This window comes from Erinaceus europaeus, chromosome 18 (genome assembly GCF_950295315.1).
Source record: "Erinaceus europaeus chromosome 18, mEriEur2.1, whole genome shotgun sequence".
Lineage (NCBI taxonomy): Eukaryota > Metazoa > Chordata > Mammalia > Eulipotyphla > Erinaceidae > Erinaceus > Erinaceus europaeus.
In genome coordinates this window covers 38449755-38468128 of record NC_080179.1, presented here as the reverse complement: position 1 = coordinate 38468128, position 18374 = coordinate 38449755, and the positions used below count along the sequence as shown (strand labels likewise).

General features: G+C 49.5%; 1 protein-coding gene and 1 long non-coding RNA gene across 24 annotated transcripts in view; both read right to left on the bottom strand.

The window, feature by feature from the left end:
* BIN1 (bridging integrator 1) overlaps positions 1-2927 on the bottom strand; it is a 79027-nt gene extending 76100 nt beyond the window's left edge. For 3 of the 23 annotated variants that reach the window (XM_060177951.1, XM_060177952.1, XM_060177945.1), the window contains exon 1: positions 2686-2923. In XM_060177951.1, the coding sequence (XP_060033934.1) occupies positions 2686-2769 (84 nt within the window). In that variant the 5' untranslated portion in view covers positions 2770-2923. Of the gene's footprint in view, positions 1-2685 lie in introns of all 23 variants that reach the window. The other 20 variants (XM_060177944.1, XM_016193244.2, XM_007534716.3 and 17 more) reach the window with 11 other exon arrangements.
* Positions 2928-10143: 7216 nt separating this feature from the next.
* The window catches only part of LOC132534319 (uncharacterized), a 34234-nt gene continuing 26003 nt past the window's right edge, over positions 10144-18374 (bottom strand). Inside the window, exon 2 of the long non-coding RNA XR_009546042.1 lies at positions 10144-10354. This is a non-coding gene — a long non-coding RNA (uncharacterized LOC132534319). The remainder of the gene's footprint in view (positions 10355-18374) is intronic.

Here is an 18374-nt window from a genome sequence, read left to right as displayed (position 1 = left end):
CAGTCTGCCAAACCTTAATCCTCCTGTCATCTGATCCCAGCACCACCCAAAATCGTCTCTGCCCAGTCACCCTTCTCAGACCCAAAAATGGACAGTCATCTACAGAGGATCCAACTAGCCAGGCACAATGGGACGATGCACTCAGGACGCCCCAGGTCCGAGACCCAGGAGAGCACTGCACAGTAGTGGCTGTGGAACATTGGGCGACTGAGAGATAACAGCACCCCTGCCTAGCCGGCAGATGCCAGTAGTCCCTCCCTTGTGTTTTTATGCCCTTCTCCTCCTCGCCCCCAGCCCTGCTCAGCTCCAGCTTGTGATCGTGCAGGGTATTGAACTTGGATCCTGGAAGCCTCAGGCATGAAAGTCTTTTGCAAAACCATTAAGCCTGCAAGGCCAGAAGCCACAGGACCATAGGACAACAGTGTTATGCCACCCAGAGCAAGTGCATCCCCTCAGCACTGCAGCCTGGGCTCAGTCCAAGACCAGGCAGGCTCTGGCCATACGTGTAGGCAGGACAGGCCGCACAAGAGGAGGGGTGCTTGTGGCACCAACCACCCAGCCACAGGCCCACAGGCTTGCAGCAGGACTCCAGCACCCAGCCCCCAATGCTCTAAGTCACTCAGCCTCTCTGGGGGCTGCTGAGTGCCTACCCTCAGGGAGTGTCGAAGGCAGTGGTGCAGGCAGGCAGGGCTCCTGAGCTGAGGGATGGACACAAGAGAGCTGCCACAGTCACCACCACCACACTTCACTTCTGGGGGATGTTTGTGGGGTCACTGGGGGAGAAGCAGAGAGAAGAGTCCCTTCCCTGAGAGTTCTGTCTATACCCTCACCAAGGAAGACCATTGTGTCACCACACTGAGGCCAAGTTCTCCAAGCTGGGTGCCTCTGGGCCTGAAAACAGCAGCAAACTAAGCCCCGTGCCCCCCCAGTTCCAGGGGCCCCCAGATCCATGACACCCAGCCTTGACATCCAAGTGATTCAGCTGGAGCCCAGTGCTCTGTGGGTGAAGAGGAAGGGGTGGCAGCTCAGTAGGTGGTGAGATGGGTCATATTGTCATATAGTGTCCAGCCCCTCAAGTCCATGAATGGTGCTGCTGTAGACACCTGGCAACCTGGGGTCGAGGGGGCTGCAGGGAGGCAGAGGGGAGCCAGGGCGGGGCTGGACGTCCTGCAGTGGGGACAGGGAGCTGGTCTCGCTAACCCTGGGCCTCCCATACATCTTCCCCACCCCTTGAACTGCAGGAAACAGGCTCAGGCCCAGAGAAGCCAGCTCCAAGCACCTAGCAGGATGAGGGAAGGTGTGGGAGGGGGCAGGAAGGAAGGGTAATGCCTCTGCCCAGCCCCCACCCCGACCTCCAGAGACTGCAGCCTGCCCAGCCCCCCAGCCAGTGGAGTTCTGACCCCAGGAGGCAGGGACCCAGCAGCTGGAGCCGCCCACGTCTGGAGCTTGGCGGAGGGCCCGCCCCTCCACGCACACCCATCCAGCCCCTGAAATTCGTCCCCCCCACCCCCGCCATAGGGCTGAGCATCCGAACTGGGGGAGGCGCAGGGAAAATTAAACGCTCCCCCTCCCATCACGTGTCTGTATCCTTCGGGAGCTTGCAGGTCCCAGCTGCAAAAGTCATTGTTTATAAACAGTCACAGCTGTTTAGAAAGGTGTGGGGCAGTCTCCTAGACCCCCACTAGGGCCACGCGTCGGGCTGGGGGTGCCCCACAGAGCCTGGTGTGGGTGGTTGGGCGGGGGGCACCGAGGGCACGGCCCTGATTCTGCAATCTCAGTTTTCAGAGTCGAGTCAGCAGGGGAAGTGGCGTCAGCAGCTGGCTTGATCCATTGCTATCAGGCAAAGGTGGCCAGGGCTCCAAAGCAGGGGGCGAGGGCGCCCCCCCCCCCGCCCCATTCCTCTTCTCCATTGCAGCCAGAACTGGGCGTCCCGCACCGCTACCCCCACCCACGGGCCTCTCGAGAGGTCGTGTTTTCTGGGGGCGCCCTCCACGCCCCCCCACCAGAAGCCAGCAGCCCCTCATCTCCACCAGTGCCCCACCCGGCCCCCCAGCTCGGGGACCCAGGACCGCCAACCCCTCCTGGGCCACCGGAAATGCGGGGCCAGAGCTCAGACAGGGCACCTCCCAGGGCGCCGGCCCCCTGCCCGCCACCCCCACCGCACCCCGGGGGCCCTGCCGAAGCCTCCAGCCCTCGGGCGCCTCTGGGTGAGGAAACCCGATCCTTTCAGCCCGCAGGTGGGGGGTGGAGGGAGCTGGGGGGAGGGCACAGCCGGCGCAGGCAGCGCCCACAGGCCTGGAGCCTGCACCCCGGAATTCGCGGGGCTCAGCCGCCCTGGGTGCGAGGGCGCCCCCCCATCCCAGCCGTGTCCACGGGGGCCACCTCGCCCTGCAGCCTCCTCACCCGCGACCTCGGGGTGGTGTGTAAGGGGGTGCGCTCAGCACCCAGCAGTAGCCGGAGCCACCTAGGTACAAAGAGGCCTGGGCCAGGGCGGGGGGACAGCGACCCCTCTGCAGCCCCCTCCGGAGCCAGGAGCCAGGAGGGCACCCAGAGCACCCAGGGGCGCGCCCAGTGGCCCCTGGGAAGTAGCGGGCGCCGAAAGGTGACAGTGCTCCGCCCAGGGTGAAAAGCAGTGTCTGGGGTGGGGTGAGGGACAGGGCGGAGGCCCGGGTCCGAGTCGCTCACCTTTTCCTGAGCTCGAGTGAGCTTCTTCTGCACGTTGCTGGCGATCTTCCCCGCCGTCACCCCTTTGCTGCCCATCTCGGCCATGGTGGCTCAGGCCTCGCCCGGCGGCGGGCCGATCACCAACACCCAGCGCCCAGCGCCCAGCACCCAGCGCCCGGCGCCCGCTCCACGCCGCACACCACGCAGCCCCGCAGACTGGCGGAGGCGGAGCTAGCGGCCAGGCGCCTCGGGGACCCAGGGAGTGACTAGCCGCCAGGGGGAGGGAGAGGGCTGGGCCTCCGGCTGCGGTCAGCGCCTCCAGCCCGCCCCCTCCGGGCAGGACCCGGCCTTTTAAAGAGCTGGGCCCTGGGGCTCGGGGACACCCCAGTGACACCGTCCCCGGGTGACACGGCGGTGACTGCGACGCCGGCCCTGGGTCCGAGTCCTCCTTCCCAGTAATCTCCCCAGACATGGGTAGGCCTAACATTGGACAAGGGGGAGGGGCCAGTTCAAAACCCGCAGAGCAAGTGGTCGCACCTGCAGTGGGGGTTTCGGCCCCCTCTTATTTGGGGGCTCATTTTCTCTTTATTAGTAATTTAATAATGATTAACAAGATAGTAAGATAACAGGGGTACAACTCCACACAGTTCCCACCACCAGAGTTCCTTGTCCCATCCTCTCCATTGGAAGCTTCCCTATTCTTCATCCCTCTGGAAGTATGGGCCAAAATTCTTTATGGGGTGAAGAAGGTGGAGTTCTGCCTTCTGTAATTGCTTCTCCACTGGACATGGGCATTGGCAGGTGGATCCATATTCCCAGCCTGTTTCTGCCTTTCCCTAATGGAGCCGAGCTCTGGGGAGGTGGAGTTCCAGGACACATGGTGAAGTTGTCTAAGGGGAGCTCGTTTGCTGTACCCTCCACCCCACCCCCTGGACGGGTTCAACTCTGTGCTCCATGTGCCCAGCCCATGCATTGGCCCTTCCAATGAGCTCAGGGATATTAGCATTGCAGCAGGCTCTGCTACCCTTCCCATTTCTCTACGGAGGGACAAACAGGCCTGGAACCAGACCTTGGAATATACCCCAGGCCTTAGCCCTGGGTCTCTCTGTGCTGGCAGAAAAATAAACACTGATAGTTATTCAAAAAGAAAATAAGGCTGCTGCTAGCTGGGTCTGCCATAGGGCCAGTGACACATACTCCAGGATTTGCTGAGTCTGTGGATCCCACCTGCACCTCTCCTTTCCCCTAGTTCTTCTCTCTCTCTCTCTCTCTCTCTCTCCCTCCCTCCCTCCCTCTTTCTCCTCTCTTTCCTCTTAGTTCTTCACATGGCTACTCCACACCTGTGTACTAGATTTTAATCACACACACCCTGCCCTCCTTTTCTGCAAACAGACAGTGACCTGAGGGTTATAAGAGATGGTGAGCAGTGACCCAGACACGGTCCTTCCTGTACCCAGGCCCTCACCACTGCACTGCCTTCCAGAAAGCAGTCATCAGTGTCACACTAATAACAAACCACATTGTACGAGTTCTTACCAGTGCCTGCCCAGCTCATGCCTTACAAGGAGAAGAACCCAAGCAGCACAGCCTGTTTCTAACACGGCTTTGCTCCTCAAATCTGCTTCCCCTCTCATCTCTCTCCTCATTTCACATTTTGGCCTTTCTCTAGCCAGCCCCTGAAGGTGCCTTCTTCCAATACTGCTCTGAGGAAAAAAGGAAATGTGCCTGAGTCAAACCCTATTGCAGTCAGCCCCAGGGAGTAGTGGGGGATTCACTGGACTTCAGTTTTTCCAAAATATCTTGACAAAAAAATTGGAAGCAACTCAAATGCTGTCAACAGAACAGGGTCAGCTAAATGACACAGCCAGCAGAAGGGGGACTGTGTGAAACAGCCATTATAGAGAGGATGTAGCAACATGAAAAATTAAACATGCTCATGAAACAGTGATGACCAGAGAGAAGGTGGTGCACGCTTCTATGGCCCAAGCTTCAGGAAAACCATGCACAAGAGAAGCAGGGGTGTGAAGGACTTTTCACAGAATCCTCCATAATCTCCCAAACACTTTTTACTGTGCTGTATTTTGCCTTCATGATTAGAACACACACACACACACACACACACACACACACACACACACACACACCTCCATATTTGAAGAAGGAAGTTTTACCTGATCTCCAGATTGGAAATGTTTCTAAACACACACACACAGAGCATTGGAGGACACAGTGAATTAAAATATGCTAATTTGGAGATATGTAGTTTTTTAATTTTATTTATTTTTTGTTTTATATGTTTATTGTCTGTTTTATTAGTGAATCAACATTGTTTTTTGCAGATGAAGCTTATGGTGGTACTGGGGATTGAACTTGGAACCTCTGAGCCTTAAGGCTGTCTTCATGCCCTACTGCTTTTCTTTCTTTCCTTTTCCTTCCTCCTTTCCTTCCCTTTCCCCTTCCTTTCTTCCTTCCTACCTTCCCTTTTTCCTTCCTTCCATTGACTGATTTCATCACTGAGGTCAGAACACCCTTGACCACATTGAGGTGCTGGGCTCAAACCAGGAGCCCTTAGTGCCTGGAGGGCAGACACCTGCCTAGATCCACCCCATCCTCTCCTGAATCCTGAACAGATGATCTGCATTCCTTCAAGATGCCTCTTTTGTGTTTTTCACATATGTCCCACCCCTGTGAGTCCTTTCTCTTGCTAACTAGCATTTGCTGCACTAGGAATGCAGATGACCTTAAGGCCTTATCAGTCATCCTGACCTGCACTGCTTCTAAAACCAGTTTCTAACACCCAGGCCTAGCTGCTCCTAGCCTCCCTCAGGAGGAGGGGGCAGTGGGTCAGAGGAGGCTAGTGGGCATGACTGGACTCTGCCGGTGGGCTTCTGGGAGTGGGTGCGGCAGACAGACACTGATGCACATTCATGGGCTGCAGGTGGCCGGCATCATTCTTGCAGTGAAATCATGTACGTCTCATCTTGGGTTTTCAAGGGCTGCACACACAACATAATAATCATTCTTGTTCATTCTCAGTCAACATCTGACAATGTCCAATTCAATGAATTCTGCCCTTAGAATACAACAGGGCTTCCTTAAGCTAAAAGAGTGGCAGACGGGAGTCGGGCGGTGGCACAGTGGGTTAAGCGCACGTGGCGCAAAGCGCAGGGACCGGCGTAAGGATCCCGGTTCAAGCCCCCGGCTCCCCACCTGCAGGGGAGTCGCTTCACGGGCGGTGAAGCAGGTCTGCAGGTGTCTATCTTTCTCTCCCCTCTCTCTCTGTCTTCCCCTCCTCTCTCCATTTCTCTCTGTCCTATCCAACAACAAAGCAACGTCAACAATGGCAATAATAACCGCAACGAGGCTGCAACAACTAGGGCAACAAAAAGGGGAAAAAATGGCCTCCAGGAGCGGTGGATTCATGGTGCAGGCACCGAGCCCAGCAATAACCCTGGAGGGAAAAAAAAAAAAAAGAGTGGCAGACAAGTCGCGCCTCCCTGGGCAATGAGAACAGACCTCAGCCCACAGTGCTGGTGGTGACACGAAAACAGGCTTCCTGTACCCTTCTGGAGCTTCACGGCACCCATGGGTCCCTCAGACCCCAGGCTTAGAAAGTTCTGGTCTTACATATGTTTTCCAGCCATGTGTACTCACTCTTTCTCTCCAGCCCATGGTCCTTAATGTCACCTTTAATGCCCCCCACACACACATTCCAGACATAGGTCCCCAAATGAGCAGAAGACAGTGAGGAGGAAGACCAGAGTCCAGGCACCAGGATGATGGAGATGGGGGGGGGGGGGGGGCCTGAAGTAAGTCTGAACACGCAGATTTGTGCCAACATATGGCACTTTGGAGCTAAACTCATAGAGGACCTGTGGCATTCAAGGAGTCAGTAACTGGGGCCAGGTGTTGGCACACCTGGTTGAGCGCACACATTATAGTGTGCAAGGACTTAGGTTCAAGCCCCTGCAGGGGGAAAGCTTTATGAGTGGTGAAGCAGAACTGCAGGTATCTCTCTGACTCTCTCCCTCTCTATTTCCCCCTCCCCCCTCAATTAATCTCTGTCTCTATCCAATAATAAATAAATATTTTAAAAAGAAATTGATAACTTCCTTACTTAGAAGAATGAATATGTACCAGATTTAAGATCATCTCCAAAAATAACCTTAAAAAATTTTAAATAAACATAGTACTAAGTACAAGGACTCATTCAAGTATCCAGGATAGAGCCCCCTCTCCCACCTACAGGGGGGAACCTCACAAGCAGTGAAGCAGGTGTACAGGTGTCTTTCTCTCTCCCTAACTCCTCCTCCCCTCTCAATTTCTCTCTGTCTTCTCCAATAAAATGGAAAAAAATGGCCACCAGTAACAGTGGATTTGTAGTACCAGCACCAAGCCTCAGTGATAACTCTGGAGGCAAAAAAATAATAATAAATAAGAAAACCCCATTTTTCCCCAGCTGGGGCATGGAGGATGTCACAGACCAAAACTGGTCCTTAGACATGCAAGGCAGGTACTGTAGCACTGGTGCTTTCCCAGGCACACCTTGGCAGACAGACATCAAGTCAAAGCATCTCTGGCTTTGTCCTGAGTCATCTCTCCTTGTCCTCTGTGTCCCCACCGCAGGCCCCCGTCCCATTGGTTAGCTCAATAATAAATGCTGTACTTATTCCAGAATTTGTAGCTCTGTGAATTCTCCAGACATATGTAATTAAATGTGTTCTTTTCCTGCTACTGGAGAAAAAATAGGACAGAGAGAAATCAAGAGAGGAGGGGGGAGAGAAAGATAATACAACTGCAGACCTGCTTCACTGCTTGTGAAGCAACTCCCCCAGCAGGTGGGGAGCTGGGGACTCAAACCAGGATCCTTGCGCCAGTTCTTGTAGTCTGTCTGCTGATTATTTGTTTGTTTCATCAGTCTCCCAAAGAACCACAGGGTGAAAGGGGAAAAATTCTCTGTGCCCCTAAAGAGGGCAGGTCTGGACATGGGGAGGGAGATTCAGAGGGAAGAAGTCTCAGGGAGTTAGATCTGCAGTTATAAAGGTCCCAGAGGTCAGGCCAGACCATCACCAAGAATCTCTGGGGTAACAGCTCTCTCCTGGCTGCTCCTGTCCCCACCAGGAGCCTGGGACAGATTACTACCTCATGGTAATCTCCATGAGGTTATGCACTGCCTGGGAATTTCTTAGTTTCTGTAGATGACCTGCAAGAGGCTCATGACAGCAGCTGACTTCCCAGGGCAGACAACCCAACCAATGTGGCTTGGAGCCCCACATACCCAGAGCCCTGCCCCACTAGAGAAAGAGAAAGGCAGGCTGGGTGTATAGATCTACTTGTCAACACCCATGTTCAGCGAGGAAACAACAGCAGAAGCCAGACCTTCCACCTTCTGTACCCCATAATGACCCTGGGTCCATACTCCCAGAAGGATAAAGAATAGGAAAACTATTATGGGAGGGGGTAGGATATGGAGTTCTGGTGGTGGGAACTGTATGGAGCTGTAGCCCTCTTATCCTATAGTCTTGTGAATATTTCCATTTTACAAATAAAAATTAATAAAAAAAGAAAGAAAGAGGGGGTCGGGCAGTAGCACAGCGGATTAAGTGCTGATGGTGCAAAGAGCAAGAGCCAGCATAAGGATCCCAGTTTGAGCCCCCAGCTCCCCACCTGCAGGGGGGTTGCTTTACAGGTGATAAAGCAGGTCTGCAGGTCTCTATCTTTCTCTGCCCCTCTCTGTCTCCCCTCCTCTCTCAGTTTCTCTCTGTCTTATCCAACAACAGCAATGACAACAATAATAATAATTACAACAAGGGCAACAAAATGGGAAAGATGGCTCCAGAAGCAGTGAATTCATAGTGCAGGCACCCAGCCCCAGCAATAACCCTGGAGGCAAAAAGGAAAAATAAAGGAAAAGAAAAGAAGAGAGAAAGAGAAGGAAGGAAGGAAGGAAGGAAGGAAGGAAGGAAGGAAGGAAGGAAGGAAGGAAGGAAGGAAGAAAGAGAGAACAAGTTAAACTGGTGGCTGTGGCCCTCTCACCCTAGCTCCAGGCAAAACTGCTTCGTGAGCTTCTTGCTTTCCAGAAAAAGTGTCCACACTTGTGTCTGCAAAGAAGTCACATCCTTAGTAGCCTTTGGTAATGGATCAGTCAGGATTCTCCAGAGAAAAGAATCCAACAAGATAAGGAGGTTCTGTGTGATCCGTATACTTTATTGTTTAAGAAATCAGTTCACACAGTTGTTGAAGATGAGCCAACATGGACATCTCTAGGGCAGCCCAGCAACTTTAGAGTAGATGGAATGTCTACATCACAATAATAAAAAAAAAAAATGTCTTCGTGGGCCCCTAGGAACATGCCTAGAATGGACTTCCTAGCTTCTCTCCACCTTAAGATCCCTGTTCTCATCTGCTTTACTCCTACTTTTTGGTTCCTGTTCATTAATCATTTTGTCCTGCTTTATATCTTGTCTTCTTTCAGCCACCAAGTTGCAGATGCTACTGATTCCATCCTGACTTCTTTGGGCAGACAACCTCATCAGTGTGTCCCAGAACCTCCCCTCCCCAGATCCCTGCCCCACTAGAGAAATATAGAAACAGACTAGGGGTATGGATCCACCTACCAATGACCATGTCTAGTGGAGAAGCAATTACAGAAACCAGAACTCTCACCTTATGCACCTCATAAAGAATTTTGGTCCATACTCCCAGAGGAATAAAGAATAGGAAAGCTTCCAATGGAAGGGATGGGATACGGAACTCCAGTGGTGGGAATTGTACCCCTGTTATCTTACAATCTTATTAATCATTATTAAATTACTAATAAAAATTCATAAAAATAAATAGTAAAATCCAAGACCAAAAAAAGAGAAAAAAAAATTTTTGGTCCATACGCCCACAGAGGGGGAAATGATAGAGGAAGAACTCCAACTCCATCAGGACCAAGAGAAAGAAGTGGAGATAAAAGGAAGGACAATGGGAAGTAGTAATAGGTATAGGTGTGACTTAGAAAGAGAAAGCAGGGCCATAGGAGGGGGAAACGAACAAATATATACAAATAGTTGTAGAAATTATAGCCAGCCCATATCTGCAGCCTTAAGAGAACTGCTGTGACTTCCAATGAAGGGAATGAGGACACAGAACCCTGGTGGTGGGAACAATGCAGAATTATACCCCTGTTACCATTTTGTAAGTCAATATTATCATTAATATAGTTTTAAAAAAAATAATAAAGTTTGAAATGTCAAAGAAAAAAAGGGGAAAGGCAAACTAAACAAAGCAAGAGCAAAAATAAGCCCCTATCCTCCCAGGCATGCTTTATTATTTATCTTTAATAAAATTATTGCTTCTCATGTTAACATTATTTTTTAAATGAAACTAGACTTCCGCTCAACACCATGCACCAAAATTAACTCAGTAAGTATCAAAGACATAGACATTAGACCTGAAACCACAAAAAAAGACATCTGTCAAACACTTGGGAAGCAGAACATCAAAGATGTATTTGGAGGTTCTGTTCCAAGGGCAAGTGGATCCAGAACAAGATTAAGCAAATGGGAAGATGAGTGAACTGAGGAATAGCTCACTTGGGTGGTGATCTGCTTTGCCAAGGCCACAACCCAGTTTTGGACCAGTCCTCTTAAAGGAAGCTTCAGTTCTGTGGTCTCTTGTACTCTCGATTTCTGCATCTCTGTGTCTGTAAATAAATAAATGGGATTCCATCAAACTAAAAAAATTCTACACCTCAAAAGAAAATTCTACAGGAGGGTGGTCGCACAGCAGTTTAAGCACACATGACATAAAGCGCAAGGATCCCTTTTCGAGTACCTGGCTCCCCACCTGCAAGGGGGTCACTTCACAGGCGATGAAGCAGGTCTGCAGGTGTCTGTCTTTCTCTCCCCCTCTCTGTCTTCCCCTCCTCTCTCCATTTCTCTCTGTCCTATCCAGCAACAACAACATCAATAACAACAATAATAATAACCACAAGGACGATAAAAAAAACGAGGGCAACAAAAAAGGAAAATAAATAAATAAAATATTTTAAAAAGAGAAGAAAATTCTACAGGAATAACAAACATCCCATTAACTAGGAGATGTTGTTTTTCATACCACACATCTGACAAAGAATTAATATCAAGCATATAGAGAGGACTCATACAGCTAAACAAGAAAAAAATTTTAAAAAAACAAATAACCTAATTTTAAACTTTGTATTATCTTTATGGGCTAGAGATATCCAGAAATGGAGAGGGAAGGGATAGATAGAGAGTAAGAGAGAAGGGGCCAGGCCATGGTGCACTTGGTTAAACATTCACACTACAGTGTACAAGGATGCAGTTCAATCCCCTGGTCCCCATCTGCAGGGGGGAAGCTTCACATGTGATGAAACAGAGCTGCAGGTGTCTCTCTCTATCTCCCCCTCTCCTTTCAGTTTCTTTCTGTTTCTATACAATAATAAATAAATAAAAATATTTAATAGAGGGGGAAAGAGAGACCTGCAGGCCTGCTTCACCACTTGAAAAGCCTTCCCCCTGCAGGTGGATTTGGGGGGTCAAATCCAGATCCTTGTACACTGTAACATGTGTGCTCAACCAGGGGTACCACCACCTGGCCCCCGCAAATACCCATTTTTTAAAAAGTAGGTAAAGTATTCAAATAGACCATTTTCTAATAAATATTTGCATCTGACCCAAGACATATGGAAAAATCTTCCATTTCCCTTATCCTTACAGAAATGCAAATTAAAATCCCAGTAAGAAACCACCTCACACAGGTGAGACTGGTTCATATCAGCAGCAGCCAATAGCAGTCACCAGAGAGGTGGGCACTACTGCAATGCCAAGGAGAATAAGAAGACCAGGGGTTCCAAAACCAGGGGTACCCGGCCCCAGGGCAGAGCCCATGGGGACCTACAGACACCCATGTAAACCCAACTGGAATTCAAATAATAGAAAGGAACTAAGGCAAATTCCAGCAACGCAGGAAATGTACTGTGGCCTAGCTCTAGGTAGGAAATAAGGTACCCTGTCCCTGCATGCACCTGCATGCCCTTGGCCTCTCTTCTGTCAGAACACTAAGAAGAAACTCTAGGTAGGGGTTGGGGACAGCTCAGCCAGGAGGGCATGAGCCCAACCAAACCCTGACAACACAGAGGGCTCTGTGGATGGTGGAAGAGTGAGAGGATATCTCCACCCGCCTCCCTCTCTCTGAAATAAAACTACTGAAAAATTATTGACTCAGGGGGAGGGGGCAGGTGGTGGCACACCTGGTTGAGCACACACATTACAATGCACTGGACCCAGTTTCAAGCCCCTGGTTCCCACCTGCAGGGAACAAGCTTCACGAGTGGTGAAGCAGGGCTGCAGGTGTCTCTCTGTTTCTTCCCCTATCTTCCTCTCCCTCTCAATTTCTCTCTGTCTCTATCCAATACTAAATAAATAAAAAAATATTTTTAAAAATTATTGACTCAGGAATGCTGGAATCATGCAAGCAAGAAAATCACACAGATAGGAAGCTGGGCAGTAGATCAGCAGGTTAAGCACACATGGCACAAAGCACAAAGGCCAGTGTAAGGAACCGGGTTTGAGCCACTTCACAAGTGGTGAAGCAGGTGTCTTTCTCTCCCCCTCTCTGTCTTCCCCTTCTCTCTCCATTTCTCTCTATCCTATCCAACAACAACAGCTATGACAACAATAACAACTACAACAAGAGTAACAAAAAGGGAAAAAATGGCCTCCAAGAACAGTGGATTCCTAGTGCAGGCACTGAGCCCCAGCGATAGCCCTGGAGGCAAAAAAAAAAAAAAAAAAAGGAAGGAAGGAAGGAAGGAAGGAAGGAAGGAAGGAAGGAAGGAAGGAAACCCCAGAGAGAGAGAGAGATTTGGAAGAGTAGAGCTTGCTGGAGAAAGGAACCCCTAGCATTCCAGAGCTGATACCCATGAAGATCACTGGTTTTCCTCCCTGCACTTAACACATGCTCTATGCCAACTTCTGAAAGCTGGAACTTGGAACTCAGCTTAAAAAAAAAAACTCAGCAGGGGCCCAGCCGTAGTGCGCCAGGCTAAGTGCCCGTAGTGCAAAAATCAAGGACCAGCTCAAGGACCCTGGTTCGAGCTCCCAGATCCCCACCTGCAGGGGGGTCGCTTCACATGTGGTGAAGCAGGTCTGCAGGTGTCTATCTTTCTCTCCCCCTCTCTGTCTTCCCCAACTCTCTCTATTTCACTCTGTCCTATCCAGCAACAACAGTGACAATGGGAAAAGCATAGCCTCTAGGAGCAGTGGGTTCATAGTACAGGAACCAAGCCCCAGCAATAACCCTGGAGGCAAAAAAAAAAAAAAAAAAAACCAGCAGAAAATAAAAGTGAAACCTCTGTTCCGCTTTTTTAAAAGTCACCTTTCTCCTTTTCACTTTGAAGTAGCCTGAGGAGCATGAGCCAGGTGCCAAGGAAGGTGGAAAGTTAGGAGAAGTTTCCAGGCTCACTGGGAATCTCCCTAAGCGTCTTTGAGGCCTTGAGGCGAGGGTGGTCCCACAGCCTGCCAGCAGTACCCACAGAAGCCCTCACAGCCTACAGCTGCTGTTGGGCCAGGCCAACAGTGTGCCAGGACCCAGGTTCAAGCCCCCAGTCCCCACCTGCAGGGGCAAAGCTTCACAAGTGGTGAAGCAGGACTGCAGGTATGTCTATCTCTCTCCCTCTCTCCATCCTCCTCCCTTCTCAATTTCTCTCTGTCTCTATCCAATAATAAATAAATAAATAAAACATAAAAAATTAAATCTTTAAAAATAAAAAAGAAAAGGGCAAAGCAGACTTGTGAAGTCAAATCGGTACTGAATGTTCTGGCAGGTCCCTTTCCATCCACCGTTTCTGACATTCAGTGGCTTGCCAGCTGAGCATGGCCATGCTTCCCACACAGGCTGGGCATGAGAATAACCATGTGTGGAGCACAGGACCTGGCGCAATGCGTGCACAGTGAGTCTGAGAAGATGTCACTCCATAGTCCCTTGTCCCAGAGGCCCGGCTCAGAGCCTGGTGTGAGGTGTAGCCACATGTTGGATAGATGGCCTCCCCCCTCCACATAGGCTTCATCAGATGACTCACAGGCCAGGGTGGAGACGGATCTCATTGCTGGCAAGCTGACAAAGCCACACTCGGCACCTGCACCAGCACCAGCACCAATTGGAGACAGTAATCTATTAAACACACACATATATATGCCAATGCCATGCCAGCACTTGAGACCAACTAGTTAAAATTTTTGAGGTGGGACACAGAACTTGGGACTTTTCAGATTCTTCAGTGCTCAGCCAGGACACTCAGTCACTACCAAATGGGAACCTCACTGACCTAGCCTGTCACCGGTTCAGGAAGAGATGTGAGAGCCAATTTTGCCCAGTAAGATATGAGAAGAAGTCCTGGAAGCTGGTCACCTGAAAAAGAATCAGGTCTGAAATGTACTTGATCATACAAAGGGTGGAATGCTTCATGGGTGTCCCTCAGAGGCACAATGTGCATTGTTTAGAAAAAACAATAGCTATGACATGTAATGTTTAGTAAGCCTCAAAAATGGGCCATTCGAATGGAATTGTAAGACTCCATTCAAATGGCATGTTCAGATTTGGGGCACTGATAGAAACAGAAGCAGCTAAGTGGTCACCAAAGGAGAGAAGGGGAACGATTGCTTAAGGGTTTGGGGCTCCTTTCTGGTGGCAGAGGGGTGAAGGTTGAAGATATTCTGGTTATGGCTAAACAATACTGTGAAAGTCTTCAATACTGTGAATGGTGTTTTTGTGCACACACACACACACACACACACACACACGCGCGCGCGCGCGTGCGCGCGCGCGCCTTGAGAAAGACAGAATAATGTCACCCTGTCTGTGTACATGTACATGTGTACATGTATTCAGGGCGAGGGGTGGCAAGATGTGAACACACTTCCAAGCCACCTGGGAAAGAACCCAAGAGTGAGAAAAAGCAAAGCAGGAAAATGGGGCAAAACTTGTCACAGGACTGAACCACTGAGTCAGTGTATGTACTCTGGGCTCTGTCCTACCCACGAATGTCCTGCTATTGCTGTCCACAACGCCTTCATATATTTTTCAAATATTTTATTTACTTATTCATGAGAAAGATAGGAGGAGAAAAAAGAAGCAGATATCACTCTGGTACATGTGCTGCTGGGGATTGAACTCAGGACTTCATGCTTGAGAGTCCAATGCTTTATCCACTGCGTCACCTCCCGGACCACCACACCTTCATATTTTAAGCCTGTTTGAGTCAGGGCTCCACAGCAGACACAAGAGCTGCAGGTCAATTCCCCAACACCAGGCCTCTGTGAGGAGCCCCTTAAGGCCAGCTCTAGGCAGGGTGCCAGCTCATCTCCATGTTTTGATGAACCCTTCCCAGCGTCCCTTGGGGGGTACCAAAGGTTGGGAGCCATGGGTTTAGGCATTAATCCCTCTGCTGGAACACTTCTCCCTTCCTTGGACTTTGTTCCACACTCACATATTGCAGCTGGAGAGTGCCGGCTTGGGTAGGCAGAGGCTTAGAAGACACACATGTCACCATCTTGACTTCCCTGGGCAGACGACCTCACCAATGTGTCCTGGAACCTCCCCTCCCCAATGCATTGCCCCACTAGGGAAAGATAGAAACAGGCTGGGGGTGTAGATCCACCTGCTAACACCCATGTCCAGTGGAGAAGCAATTATAGAAGCCAGAAATCCCACTTTCTGTTCCCCATAAAGATCCTTGGTCCATGCTCCCAGAGGGATAAAAAATAGAAAGACTGGGGTCGGGCAGTGGCACACCTGGTTAAGAATACATAGTACGAAGCGTAAAGACCCACACAAGGATCCAGAATCTGGGCCCTGCTCCCCACCTGCAGGGAAGGGTCACTTCACAAGCGATGAAGCAGGTAAAGCAGGTGAAACAGGTCTGCAGATGTCTCTCTTTCTCTGTGCCTATCTCCCCCTCCTCTCTCAATTTCTCTCTATCCTATCCAGTAAAATGGGGGGATGTCTGCCAGGAGTAGTGGAGTCATAGTGCTGGCACTGAGCCCCAGCAATAACCCTGGAAGCAAATAAATAAGTAAAATAAAATAAAATATGAAAATAAAATTTTAAAATAATAAGGAAGCTTCCAGTGTAGGGGATGGGACACAGAACTCTGGTGGTAGGAACTGTGTGAACTGTACCCCTGTTATCTTACAGTCTTGTTAATCATTATTAAATCATTAATAAAAAATAAAAGGAGAAGGAGGAGATGCAGAAGGGGAAACAGAAGAAGGAGAAGAAGAGAAGGAGGGGGAAAAGAGGAGAAGGAAGAGGAGAAGGAGGAGGAAGAAGAGGAGGAGGAGGAGGAAGAGGAGGAGGAGGAGGAAGAGGAGGAGGAGGAGGAAGAGGAGGAGGAAGAGGAGAAAGAGGAGGAAGAAGAAGAGGAGGAAGAAGAGGAGGAGGAAGAGGAGGAGGAAGAGGAAGGGGAGGAGGATGAGGAAGAGGAGAAGGAGGAGGATGAGGAAGAGTAAGGGGAGGAGAATGAGGAGGAGTAAGAGGAGAAGGAGGAGGATAAAGAGGAGGAGGAGAAGACACACACTTCTCACAGCCCTGAGTGCTTGGCCCAGGTGTCATGGCTTAATCCCTTCCCTGTCCTCTGTGGGCCTCCCAGTCCCTCACTACGAGCTGAGTGTTCCTCTCACTGCTTGCTTAGGCTATGCCTGCAACAGCCACTCCCAATGGAGCACGGTGGTCAGCTCTTGGTTCTCCAGCCCCATCCAACTTCTGCCTCCACCTGCTCATAACTGACCCCCTCTGCTCACCCCACTCTAGGCAAAGACATTCAGTCTGAGACAATTGAGGGTTCAAGCTGGCATTTTTGGAGGGTTTCATTTAGAAGGGCAACATGGAGAAGGAAGTCTGTCTCTAATGCTGGCTTGTGGCATTTTCAACTTGATTGCCACTGGGACAATGAGAGGCCTCTCTTAGTGGAGTGATTTTACCCCTAACCAGCATTCAGAATTCAGAATTAATCACTGGCCAAGTAACTCTCATGGGTAAAATGTTGTTCTCAGGAGTCAGGTGGTAGTGCAGTGAGTTAAGCGCATGTGGCATGAAGTGCAAGGACAGGCATAAGGATCCCAGTTCGAGCCCCTGGCTCCCCACCTGCAGGGGAGTCGCTTCACAGGCTGTGAAACAGGTCTGCAGGTGTCTGTCTTTCTCTCCCCTTCTCTGTCTTCCCCTCCTCTCTCCATTCTTCTCTGTCCTATCTAACAATGATGACATCAATAACAACAACAATAACTACAACAATAAAAAAAACAAGGGCAACAAAAGGGAAAATAAATTTTAAAAAATGTTGTTCTCTCTGATAACAGAGGAGTTTTGTCTCTTCCTTTCCAGGACTTTTGCAGTTGGTTTCCCACTATCCATTTTCATTTGTTTAAGTCATAGCAACGATTACTTTAGGAGGTAGAAGGGAAACATGCGGCTTCTTATTTCCTAGCCATGTAGTGCTCCTCCCTGTGAATAGCCACTGTACTCAGTATTTTTTATTAGTGATTTAATCATGATTAACAAGATTGTCAGATAACCAGAGTACAATTCCACACTATTCCCACCAACAGAGTTCCGTATCCCATCCCTCTGGGAGTATGGACCAAAATTCTTTCTGGGGTACAGAAGGTGGGAGTTCTGCCTTCTATAATTGCTTCTCCACTGGACATGGACATTGGCAGGTGGATCCATATCACCAGCCTGTTTCTATCTTTCTCTAGTGGGATAGGACTCTGGGGAGGTGAAATTCCAGGACACATTGGTGAAGTCGTCTGTCCAGGGAGATCAGGATGCAATCATAGTAGTATCTGCAACTTTGGTGGCTGAAAAATGGTAATATATAAAGCAGGAAAAATTGTTTAATAAACAGGAACCTAAAGGTAGGAATAGAGCAGAAGAAAGTAGGGGTCTTTGTGTGGGAAGAAGCTGGGAAGTCTATTTTAGGTATGTTCCAAGAGGACCACGACTTCTGCAATTTTTGCCTGAGTCTGATAGCTAACATGCAGGTGGACTAAAAGTGTTGTCTGGGAAGATGGTGTCAGCGTTGGGAATAGGACTAGAAGGCAGGATCAGGGCAGAGAGTAGCTCCCAAATATGAGGAAAGTATATAAATACCATTAACTGTCAATCCCACAAATCTGACCCAGGACCCATATCCATTCATGTTAAGCACAGAAGCCTGTGTGACCTCTGAGTCCCTGTCAGTCTGAGCTCAAAGTCCATGGTCACAGCTCGGAACATTCTAGGCTGCAATCATTTCAGGACCCATCTTCCTTGAGTAGCAGAGTAGGCTGACCTAGCCTCCCTTCAGAGAGTGGGGCATCCTACCATTGCTGCTGTACAGTGATTGACTTTATTCCATCCTCAAGCTTGAAAGGAAGCTTGGGTGTGCAAAGTTTCCCCCTAGATCTCTGAAGCTCTGTCGGGGTGCCCTAGTGCAGCTGAAGCTGGCACCAATCTGCTGTTTTTTAAATTTTTTAATATTTTTGTTATATATTCAACATATATATTATATTAAATATATTAACATATGTATTTTAATATATATAATATATTTATAATATATATGATATATATTTTGTTTATATTCTTTTGTTGCCCCTGTTGTTTTTTATTGTTGTTGTAATTATTATTGTTGTTACTGGTGTTGTCATTGTTAGATAGGACAG